The sequence below is a fragment of the Eucyclogobius newberryi genome, unplaced genomic scaffold, assembly GCF_026437365.1.
Source record: "Eucyclogobius newberryi isolate DKJ021-1_F unplaced genomic scaffold, fEucNew1.0.hap1 SCAF_16, whole genome shotgun sequence".
NCBI classification, from domain to species: domain Eukaryota; kingdom Metazoa; phylum Chordata; class Actinopteri; order Gobiiformes; family Gobiidae; genus Eucyclogobius; species Eucyclogobius newberryi.
Genome location: NW_027315790.1, coordinates 36460433 through 36471596, shown reverse-complemented (window position 1 = coordinate 36471596; position 11164 = coordinate 36460433). Strand labels below are relative to the sequence as shown.

General features: G+C 50.1%; 1 protein-coding gene across 1 annotated transcript in view; it reads left to right on the top strand.

Annotated features, from left to right (window-relative positions):
• Positions 1-719: 719 nt before the first annotated feature.
• rims2b (regulating synaptic membrane exocytosis 2b) overlaps positions 720-11164 on the top strand; it is a 100259-nt gene continuing 89814 nt past the window's right edge. Inside the window, exons 1-9 of the mRNA XM_072447268.1 lie at positions 720-769; positions 5337-5521; positions 6435-6534; positions 6836-7043; positions 7106-7143; positions 7209-7264; positions 7342-7374; positions 7452-7582; positions 7643-7832. Coding sequence (XP_072303369.1) covers positions 748-769; positions 5337-5521; positions 6435-6534; positions 6836-7043; positions 7106-7143; positions 7209-7264; positions 7342-7374; positions 7452-7582; positions 7643-7832 — 963 coding nt within the window. The 5' untranslated portion in view covers positions 720-747. The remainder of the gene's footprint in view (positions 770-5336; positions 5522-6434; positions 6535-6835; positions 7044-7105; positions 7144-7208; positions 7265-7341; positions 7375-7451; positions 7583-7642; positions 7833-11164) is intronic.

The window sequence follows — 11164 nt, the reverse complement described above, 5'->3', positions numbered from 1 at the left end:
CCTGTGTGTGTGAGAGGAAGAGCGCCCCCTGTGTGTGAGAGGAAGAGCGCCCCCTGTGTGTGTGTGAGGAAGAGCGCCCCCTGTGTGTGTGAGAGGAAGAGCGCCCCCTGTGTGTGTGAGAGGAAGAGCGCCCCCTGTGTGTGAGAGGAAGAGCGCCCCCTGTGTGTGTGAGAGGAAGAGCGCCCCCTGTGTGTGAGAGGAAGAGCGCCCCCTGTGTGTGTGAGAGGAAGAGCGCCCCCTGTGTGTGTGAGAGGAAGAGCGCCCCCTGTGTGTGAGAGGAAGAGCGCCCCCTGTGTGTGTGAGAGGAAGAGCGCCCCCTGTGTGTGTGTTGGTTCTGTTTGGCTGCTGCTGTTCCTCTGTGACACATGACCCTGAAACTGTTCTGTGATTGGCCGAGCCTCAGGTCGTTCCCAGTGAAGGTTTAAATCCTATTTGAGTCCTGGATTAGGCGGATTATCAAGAGACAGTGGATTAAGAAAGATCCAGCAGAGACACAAGAAGCAGAGACCTGACCCAGGACCCAGGACCCAGGACCCAGGACCCAGGACCCAGGACCCAGGACCCAGGACCCAGGACACAGGACACAGGACACAGGACCCAGGACCCAGGACCATTTGGACCAGAAGTTGTTACTGTTCTTTGTCCCTTTGGCTTTGGTGAAGTCTTGGATTCATCTCATTGTTTTGGACATATGTGGATCGGTGTAATGTGGACATTATGTCCTGACCCGGTCCTGACCCGGTCCTGATGCCTGGAGTCACAGCACACGGTAATAAACTGTAGATTTAAACATTCAATTAAATTTATTTTTGTAACGTGTCCTTCAGCTGAATCCAATTCACCTGGAGAGACTCAGACACAAAAGCAGAAAAGATGTTTTAGTGAACTTTATTGCAAAGTTTATTTGGCAATCAGACCCCGGTGGGAGGCGGAGCCATCATGGGCCCTCAGACCCCGGTGGGAGGCGGAGCCATCATGGGCCCTCAGACCCCGGTGGGAGGCGGAGCCATCATGGGCCCTCAGACCCCGGTGGGAGGCGGAGCCATCATGGGCGCTCCATGATCTGATTGTATTAGATGTGTCCCCCCGGAGCCTGGAGACTGTGGTGGTAGATGTGGAGAGAAGGTAGAGAGGAGGAGGAGGTGCAGAGGAGGAGGAGGGGAGGTGCAGAGGAGGTGCAGAGGAGGAGGGGAGGTGGGTCAGAGTACAGTTTACAGCGTTCGAGACATCTGCCTGAGGCTTAAATGCGCCTGAGAGCTGATTGGGAGCGAGGAGCAGGTGCGAGGGCCATGATGCAGACGTCCCCTGTCCTTCCACCCTCCTTCTGTCCTTCCACCCTCCTTCTGTCCTTACACCCTCCTTCTGTCCTTACACCCTCCTTCTGTCCTTACACCCTCCTTCTGTCCTTCCACCCTCCTTCTGTCCTTACACCCTCCTTCTGTCCTTACACCCTCCTTCTGTCCTTACACCCTCCTTCTGTCCTTACACCCTCCTTCTGTCCTTACACCCTCCTTCTGTCCTTACACCCTCCTTCTGTCCTTACACCCTCCTTCTGTCCTTACACCCTCCTTCTGTCCTTACACCCTCCTTCTGTCCTTACACCCTCTTTGGGATAAGCGCAGAAACCTGGAAGAGTCCATGGTGAAGTGAGGGATCTGACTCAGGCCACGCCCGCTTGAGTGTGATGATGGCGCTGGGGAGGCGTGTCCTTCCATGGGGCTGGAGAGGCGTGTCCTTCCATGAGGCTGGGGAGGCGTGTCCTTCCATGGGGCTGGGGAGGCGTGTCCTTCCATGAGGCTGGGGAGGCGTGTCCTTCCATGAGGAGCCGTGTCCTTCCATGGGGCTGGGGAGGCGTGTCCTTCCATGAGGCTGGGGAGGCGTGTCCTTCCATGAGGCTGGGGAGGCGTGTCCTTCCATGGGGCTGGGGAGGCGTGTCCTTCCATGAGGCTGGGGAGGCGTGTCCTTCCCTGAGGCTGGGTCCAGGTCCAGGTGCAGGTCCAGGTGCAGGTGCAGGTGCAGGTGCAGATGCAGGTGCAGGTCCAGGTGCAGGTGCAGGTGCAGGTCCAGGTCCAGGTGCAGGTCCAGGTGCAGGTGCAGGTCCAGGTGCAGGTGCAGGTGCAGGTGCAGGTGCAGGTCCAGGTGTAGGTGCAGGTGCAGGTCCAGGTCCAGGTGCAGGTGCAGATGCAGGTGCAGGTCCAGGTGCAGGTGCAGGTGCAGGTGCAGGTCCAGGTGCAGGTCCAGGTGCAGGTGCAGGTCCAGGTGCAGGTGCAGGTCCAGTTCCAGGTGCAGGTGCAGGTGCAGTTGCAGGTCCAGGTGCAGGTGCAGGTGCAGGTCCAGGTGCAGGTCCAGGTGCAGGTGCAGGTGCAGGTGCAGGTCCAGGTGCAGGTCCAGGTCCAGGTGCAGGTGCAGGTGCAGGTGCAGGTGCAGGTGCAGGTGCAACAATGGTTTCCTCTGAGACAGTGAGAAATGAATCAAACAATGTCTGTGGAGACAAGGGACGATGTCCCAGAGTCCTCTGTCCTTAGACCCTCCCTCTGTCCTTAGACCCTCCCTCTGTCCTTAGACCCTCCCTCTGTCCTTAGACCCTCCCTCTGTCCTTAGACCCTCTTTCTGTCCTTAGACCCTCCGTCTGTCCTTAGCTCCTCCTTCTGTCCTTAGCTCCACCTTCTGTCCTTAGACCCTCCTTCTGTCCTTAGACCCTCCTTCTGTCCTTAGACCCTCCTTCTGTCCTTAGCTCCTCCTTCTATCCTTAGACCCTCCTTCTGTCCTTAGACCCTCCTTCTGTCCTTAGACCCTCCTCCCTCCTTCTGTCCTTAGACCCTCCTTCTGTCCTTAGACCCTCCTTCTGTCCTTAGACCCTCCTTCTGTCCTTAGACCCTCCTTCTGTCCTTAGACCCTCCTTCTGTCCTTAGACCCTCCTTCTGTCCTTAACCTGGGTTAGTTCCAGATGAACTGTAATCTGTAACTTGCAAGTGGAATTAGAAATTAAATATTGTTTGATAGAATAAGTCAGAAGAAGAGGATAGTGCTCAAACTGTTATACCTCCCCCAGAGTTGCTGCTAGGGCAGCGGAGCTGAAACTGTGGGTTTATATTTCTGTTATAACTGGTCTGACCATAAGTCATTTAAAGAGGAACGTTTTAACCTTGGACTTAAATGAAGAGACTGTGTCGCCTCTTTAACATGGACAGGACTCTACCTCCTACTGTGCTTTTAGAGACTCTTGACACCACCAGAAGGCTCTACCTCCTACTGTGCTTTTAGAGACTCTTGACACCACCAGAAGACCAACATTTTGAGAGTGAAGAGCTCTGTTTGGATGAGATGGTTCTAGAGCATCTTTGAGGTGGGAGGGGCCATGTAATTTATGGCTTTGTAAATCAGGAGGAGGAGTTTAAATGTGATTCTAAACTGGACAGGAGCCAGTGAAGAGACTCCAGCACCGGTGTAATGTGCTTCTTCTTTTAGTTCCTGTTGTAATCTTGCTGCTGCATTTTGAACCAGTTAGAGCTTTTTATGGATCTTTTAGGACCTGCTGTGAGCAGGAGTTACAGGAGAATCGAGACGTTACAGATGCAGGAGACGTTTCAGCTTCACTTTTAGGCCGGATTCTTCTGATTTGATCTTTATTACACAGATGAAAGAGACTGTTTCACAGACTTGATTTATCTGAGCTTTAAATGAGAGCTCCTGGTCCAATCAGACTCTGAGGTTTCTTACAGTAGAACTGGAGGCTTCACTGAGACTATCTGCTCAGATAGAGCGTCTTGTGCTTAGGACCAGCACAATGACCACAGCACAATGACCTCCAGCACAATGACCTCCAGCACAATGACCTCCAGCACAATGACCTCCAGCACAATGACCTTCAGCACAATGACCTCCAGCACAATGACCTCCAGCACAATGACCTCCAGCACAATGACCTCCAGCACAATGACCTCCAGCACAATGACCTCCAGCACAATGACCTTCAGCACAATGACCTTCAGCACAATGACCACAGCACAATGACCTCCAGCACAATGACCTCCAGCACAATGACCTCCAGCACAATGACCTCCAGCACAATGACCACAGAACAATGACCTCCAGCACAATGACCTTCAGCACAATGACCACAGCACAATGACCTCCAGCACAATGACCTTCAGCACAATGACCTCCAGCACAATGACCTTCAGCACAATGACCTCCAGCACAATGACCTCAGTTTGTTCAGGATTAAGAAGCAGATCATTAAGTGTCCTCCAGGTTTTTATCTCTGATCATGTGACCTGATCATGTGACCTGATCAGGTTCATTGATGAATACAGCTGAGTGTCGTCTGCGGAGCAGTGGAAGTTAATGCATTTGTGATTGTTATTTTCCTTAAGTTATTTGGTCTGAGCCTGAAATAGTTTTTCTGAGATGTGACTTTTTGGCATTATTTGTACGAGGGACACGAGGGACACGAGGGACACGAGAGACACGAGGGACACGAGGGACACGAGGGACACACACAGTCTCTATCTGTCTTGAATCTGAACACTCGCAGAGCGGGCGAGAGTTCAGCGACAGAGGAGCGTCTTACACTGCTGCTCTGCGCCCGGGGCTCATCCCTGGGTGCTCACTTAACACGACTAAGACTATCGGTCAGATTCTAAACTAATAGGGATGTAACCTCCGAAGTGGGAGGGGCCATCCCTGCGTATGAGCCCGGGCTTTCCCCAAAACACTCCAGTTATCAATAAAGACTACTTTATTTTGAGGGCACCATCTAGAGAACCAGCTGTTGATGCTGAAAGAGGCTGTTCAGTTCAGCTTTGATCCGATTGGGCAGAAAATATTACAGTGTCTGACATCGACTTCGCTAGGTCACACACCGCGGCTACTTGTACTTTGAGCTCCTCTGATTGTCTCTCCGCCGGGCGTCGTTACCGCCTGCGTGAATCACCACTCGACGGAACTTCTTCCTACGCTGCTTTAAGATCCTAAGATTTCCTTCGGTGTCACCCATTCTGGCCCCCGGGTAACACCTAACGCTAGCAGCTGTTAGCTTCACGTCTCTAACAATAGAACTCCCAATTACAAAAGTTTAACTAGTGTGTTCAGCGGCCTGTGATCGCTGAGGGGAGAAAACCTAAATGTGGGGAGATCCTTGAGTCTGTGATAAAGTCGATCTTTAAACCGTTTGTTGGATCAGGCTCTGACTGGAGCTGTTTGGTGTGACCCAGGAGCCAAACAGAGCCAGTGGTGTGACCCAGGAGCCAAACAGAGCCAGTGGTGTGACCCAGGAGCCATGCAGAGCCAGTGGTGTGACCCAGGAGCCATGCAGAGCCAGTGGTGTGACCCAGGAGCCATGCAGAGCCAGTGGTGGGACCCCGGACTGTGGCTTGGTCCAGACCAGGGTCCAGACCAGATTCCGGCCTCGTGGATCCAATCCAGAGATGGACAGAGACTGATCGGACGCATCGTCCTAAACAAAACTGTGAAGGACGGAAGTGTTCCTCAAGACACAGGAGCTCTGCTGGGCCTGAAGGTGAGAGGTCAGAGGTCACATCCATGTATTGTGTCCATGGCAGGAGTTCTGAGGCCCAAGTTCATAGTTGTAAAGTTCTGAGGTAAATGTCTGTAACAGTCGCAGAACACGTCAGTGGTTCACCTCCTGGTGGCGCTGTTTCTCCAACAGTTGCATTTCCCTGTGAAGAATGAGACCTTTGACCTTTGACCTGGAGTTATGAAGAAACAAGACACATTTTTACAACATGTAACTTTGAGCTCCTCCCACTCTCCATCTGTCAAAACAACATGAGCTTCTCGTTCACATTTGTGTTTAATACATTTAGCATTTGTCCAGATTAGAAATGCTTTAATATCGTTTAGATATTATTTCTCTTGAAAGTTCTGCTTCATGAGCCTTGATACACATCTCAGTCAGAGGTCATAAAGGTCATGACCTTGATAAACATCTCAGTCAGAGGTCATAAAGGTCATGACCTTGATAAACATCTCAGTCAGAGGTCATAAAGGTCATGACCTTGATACACATCTCAGTCAGAGGTCATAAAGGTCATGACCTTGATAAACATCTCAGTCAGAGATTATAAAGGTCATGACCTTGATACACATCTCAGTCAGAGGTCATAAAGGTCATGACCTTGATAAACATCTCAGTCAGAGGTCATAAAGGTCATGACCTTGATAAACATCTCAGTCAGAGATTATAAAGGTCATGACCTTGATAAACATCTCAGTCAGAGGTCATAAAGGTCATGACCTTGATAAACATCTCAGTCAGAGGTCATAAAGGTCATGACCTTGATAAACATCTCAGTCAGAGGTCATAAAGGTCATTACCCCTTATGTGTAAAAACCTATAAAAGTCCAGTTTGTCCAAGTTAAAGGATTCTTTCAACAATGATTCTGGTAACCTTTGACCCTTCGTGTTTCAGGTCGTCGGGGGAAAGATGACAGACTCTGGTCGTCTCTGTGCGTTCATCACTAAAGTGAAGAAAGGAAGTTTGGCTGACACTGTGGGACACCTGCGCCCAGGTAACACTCTGACCTTTGACCTGCGCCCAGGTAACACTCTGACCTTTGACCTGCGCCCAGGTAACACTCTGACCTTTGACCTGCGCCCAGGTAACACTCTGACCTTTGACCTGTGCCCAAGTAACACTCTGACCTTTGACCTGAAACTCAGTTAAACTTAAATGACTGACAAACTAAAGCTAAAACTGAAATGTTTTAACATTTTCTGTTGATTAAAATAATGAAAATATATTCGAGCTAATGACTAGCATGACTGTGACCTCTGATCTCACTGTGACCTCTGACCTCATCCTCGTTTCAGGAGACCAGGTTCTGCAGTGGAACGGTCGGGTTCTCCAGGGAGCCACCTTCAACGAGGTCTTTGACATCATCCAGGAGACTCAGAACCAGAGCCAAGTCCAACTGCTGGTCCAGAGAGACCTGTGTCTGAACCACGACTTGGGCCACGACCTGGGCCACGACCTGGGCCACGACCTGGGCCACGACCTGGGCCACGACCTGGGTTCAGGGTGAGTCTGGTCTGCAGGACTGACTTTAGGAACAATGTTTTTAATGATGTTTTCTGCTTCAGGGACAGACGTCTCTCTGCAGAGGTTCGACCAATCTCCAGTGAGTTCTAGGTTTGAGTCCCGTCTCAGAGCTGTGGTTTAGAACATGTTCTGTTCTGGTTTCAGGCTGTAGTTCTCAGAGCGGTCAGAAGGTGTCGCTGTCGTGTCCTGTCAGTCCCACGGTCAGGTTTTCATTTGGTTTATTGAAAAAAGTAATATAAAATCCACAAATGTTGAACCCGGTCGTTTTGTGTTTCAGGGCTCACGGCGAGTGCTGGTCCCAAGGATCCAGGTGAGTCCGGTCCTGTGCCTGGTTCTGACTCGGTCTGGATCCGGTCCCGTGCCTGGTTCTGACTCGGTTCTGTTCAGGTGAGGCTGTGGCTGGACTCAGTCGGGCGTCAGCTCATTGTGACGGTTCTCGGCGCAAAAGAACTTCCATGTCGAGAGGACAACCGTCCCAGAAACCCTTACGTGAACCTCTACCTGCTGCCGGACCGCAGGTACTAAACCAGGACTAAACCAGGACTGAACCAGGACTAAAGCCAGTCTTGTTGTTGCAGTGAGAAGAGCCGGCGCAGGACTAAGACCGTGAGGAAGTCCACAGACCCTCGCTGGAGCCAGACTTTCATCTATGGTCCTGTTCTTCTCCGGGACCTGACGGAACGGACTCTAGAGCTCACCGTGTGGGACCAAAACCGAGTCCACGACCAGATCCACATCCAGGACGAGGAAAACCAGCTACTGGGGCAGGTGAGAACTGCTTTAGACCTGGTTTAGTCCTGGTTTAGACCTGGTTTAGACCTGGTTTAGACCTGGTTTAGACCTGGTTTGGACCTGGTTTAGACCTGGTTTAGTCCTGGTTTAGACCTGGTTTAGACCTGGTTTGGACCTGGTTTAGTCCTGGTTTAGACCTGGTTTAGACCTGGTTTAGACCTGGTTTAGTCCTGCTTTAGACCTGGTTTAGTCCTGGTTTAGACCTGGTTTAGACCTGGTTTAGTCCTGGTTTAGACCTGGTTTAGACCTGGTTTATACCTGGTTTAGTCCTGGTTTAGTCCTGGTTTAGTCCTGGTTTAGTCCTGGTTTAGACCTGGTTTAGACCTGGTTTGGACCTGGTTTAGACCTGGTTTAGACCTGGTTTAGTCCTGGTTTAGACCTGGTTTAGACCTGGTTTAGACCTGGTTTAGACCTGGTTTAGTCCTGGTTTAGATCTGGTTTAGACCTGGTTTAGACCTGGTTTAGACCTGGTTTGGACCTGGTTTAGACCTGGTTTAGACCTGGTTTAGTCCTGGTTTAGACCTGGTTTAGACCTGGTTTGGACCTGGTTTAGTCCTGGTTTAGACCTGGTTTAGACCTGGTTTGGACCTGGTTTAGTCCTGGTTTAGACCTGGTTTAGACCTGGTTTAGACCTGGTTTGGACCTGGTTTAGACCTGGTTTAGTCCTGGTTTAGTCCTGGTTTAGACCTGGTTTAGACCTGGTTTATACCTGGTTTAGTCCTGGTTTAGTCCTGGTTTAGTCCTGGTTTAGACCTGGTTTAGACCTGGTTTGGACCTGGTTTAGACCTGGTTTAGACCTGGTTTAGTCCTGGTTTAGACCTGGTTTAGACCTGGTTTAGACCTGGTTTAGACCTGGTTTAGTCCTGGTTTAGATCTGGTTTAGACCTGGTTTAGACCTGGTTTAGACCTGGTTTAGACCTGGTTTGGACCTGGTTTAGTCCTGGTTTAGTCCTGGTTTAGTCCTGGTTTAGTCCTGGTTTAGACCTGGTTTGGACCTGGTTTAGACCTGGTTTAGACCTGGTTTAGTCCTGGTTTAGACCTGGTTTAGACCTGGTTTGGACCTGGTTTAGACCTGGTTTAGGCCTGGTTTAGTCCTGGTTTAGACCTGGTTTAGACCTGGTTTGGACCTGGTTTAGACCTGGTTTAGACCTGGTTTAGTCCTGGTTTAGACCTGGTTTAGTCCTGGTTTAGTCCTGGTTTAGACCTGGTTTAGACCTGGTTTAGACCTGGTTTAGTCCTGGTTTAGACCTGGTTTAGACCTGGTTTGGACCTGGTTTAGACCTGGTTTAGACCTGGTTTGGACCTGGTTTAGACCTGGTTTAGACCTGGTTTAGACCTGGTTTAGACCTGGTTTAGTCCTGGTTTAGTCCTGGTTTGGACCTGGTTTAGTCCTGGTTTAGTCCTGGTCCTGTGTCCTGGTTTAGTCCTGGTTCAGACCTGGTTTAGACCTGGTTTACACCTGGTTTAGTCCTGGTTTAGTCCTGGTTCAGACCTGGTTTAGACCTGGTTTACACCTGGTTTAGACCTGGTTCAGACCTGGTTTAGACCTGGTTTGGACCTGGTTTAGACCTGGTTTAGTCCTGGTTTACTCCTGGTTTAGACCTGGTTTAGTCCTGGTTTAGACCTGGTTTAGACCTGGTTTAGACCTGGTTTGGACCTGGTTTAGACCTGGTTTAGACCTGGTTTAGTCCTGGTTTAGACCTGGTTTAGACCTGGTTTAGACCTGGTTTAGACCTGGTTTAGTCCTGGTTTAGATCTGGTTTAGACCTGGTTTAGACCTGGTTTAGACCTGGTTTAGACCTGGTTTGGACCTGGTTTAGTCCTGGTTTAGTCCTGGTTTAGTCCTGGTTTAGTCCTGGTTTAGACCTGGTTTGGACCTGGTTTAGACCTGGTTTAGACCTGGTTTAGTCCTGGTTTAGACCTGGTTTAGACCTGGTTTGGACCTGGTTTAGACCTGGTTTAGGCCTGGTTTAGTCCTGGTTTAGACCTGGTTTAGACCTGGTTTGGACCTGGTTTAGACCTGGTTTAGACCTGGTTTAGTCCTGGTTTAGACCTGGTTTAGTCCTGGTTTAGTCCTGGTTTAGACCTGGTTTAGACCTGGTTTAGACCTGGTTTAGTCCTGGTTTAGACCTGGTTTAGACCTGGTTTGGACCTGGTTTAGACCTGGTTTAGACCTGGTTTGGACCTGGTTTAGACCTGGTTTAGACCTGGTTTAGACCTGGTTTAGACCTGGTTTAGTCCTGGTTTAGTCCTGGTTTGGACCTGGTTTAGTCCTGGTTTAGTCCTGGTCCTGTGTCCTGGTTTAGTCCTGGTTCAGACCTGGTTTAGACCTGGTTTACACCTGGTTTAGTCCTGGTTTAGTCCTGGTTTAGACCTGGTTTAGACCTGGTTTAGACCTGGTTTAGTCCTGGTTTAGTCCTGGTTTGGACCTGGTTTAGTCCTGGTTTAGTCCTGGTCCTGTGTCCTGGTTTAGTCCTGGTTCAGACCTGGTTTAGACCTGGTTTACACCTGGTTTAGTCCTGGTTTAGTCCTGGTTCAGACCTGGTTTAGACCTGGTTTACACCTGGTTTAGACCTGGTTCAGACCTGGTTTAGACCTGGTTTGGACCTGGTTTAGACCTGGTTTAGTCCTGGTTTACTCCTGGTTTAGACCTGGTTTAGTCCTGGTTTAGACCTGGTTTAGACCTGGTTTAGACCTGGTTTGGACCTGGTTTAGACCTGGTTTAGACCTGGTTTAGTCCTGGTTTAGACCTGGTTTAGACCTGGTTTAGACCTGGTTTAGACCTGGTTTAGTCCTGGTTTAGATCTGGTTTAGACCTGGTTTAGACCTGGTTTAGACCTGGTTTAGACCTGGTTTGGACCTGGTTTAGTCCTGGTTTAGTCCTGGTTTAGTCCTGGTTTAGTCCTGGTTTAGACCTGGTTTGGACCTGGTTTAGACCTGGTTTAGACCTGGTTTAGTCCTGGTTTAGACCTGGTTTAGACCTGGTTTGGACCTGGTTTAGACCTGGTTTAGGCCTGGTTTAGTCCTGGTTTAGACCTGGTTTAGACCTGGTTTGGACCTGGTTTAGACCTGGTTTAGACCTGGTTTAGTCCTGGTTTAGACCTGGTTTAGTCCTGGTTTAGTCCTGGTTTAGACCTGGTTTAGACCTGGTTTAGACCTGGTTTAGTCCTGGTTTAGACCTGGTTTAGACCTGGTTTGGACCTGGTTTAGACCTGGTTTAGACCTGGTTTGGACCTGGTTTAGACCTGGTTTAGACCTGGTTTAGACCTGGTTTAGACCTGGTTTAGTCCTGGTTTAGTCCTGGTTTG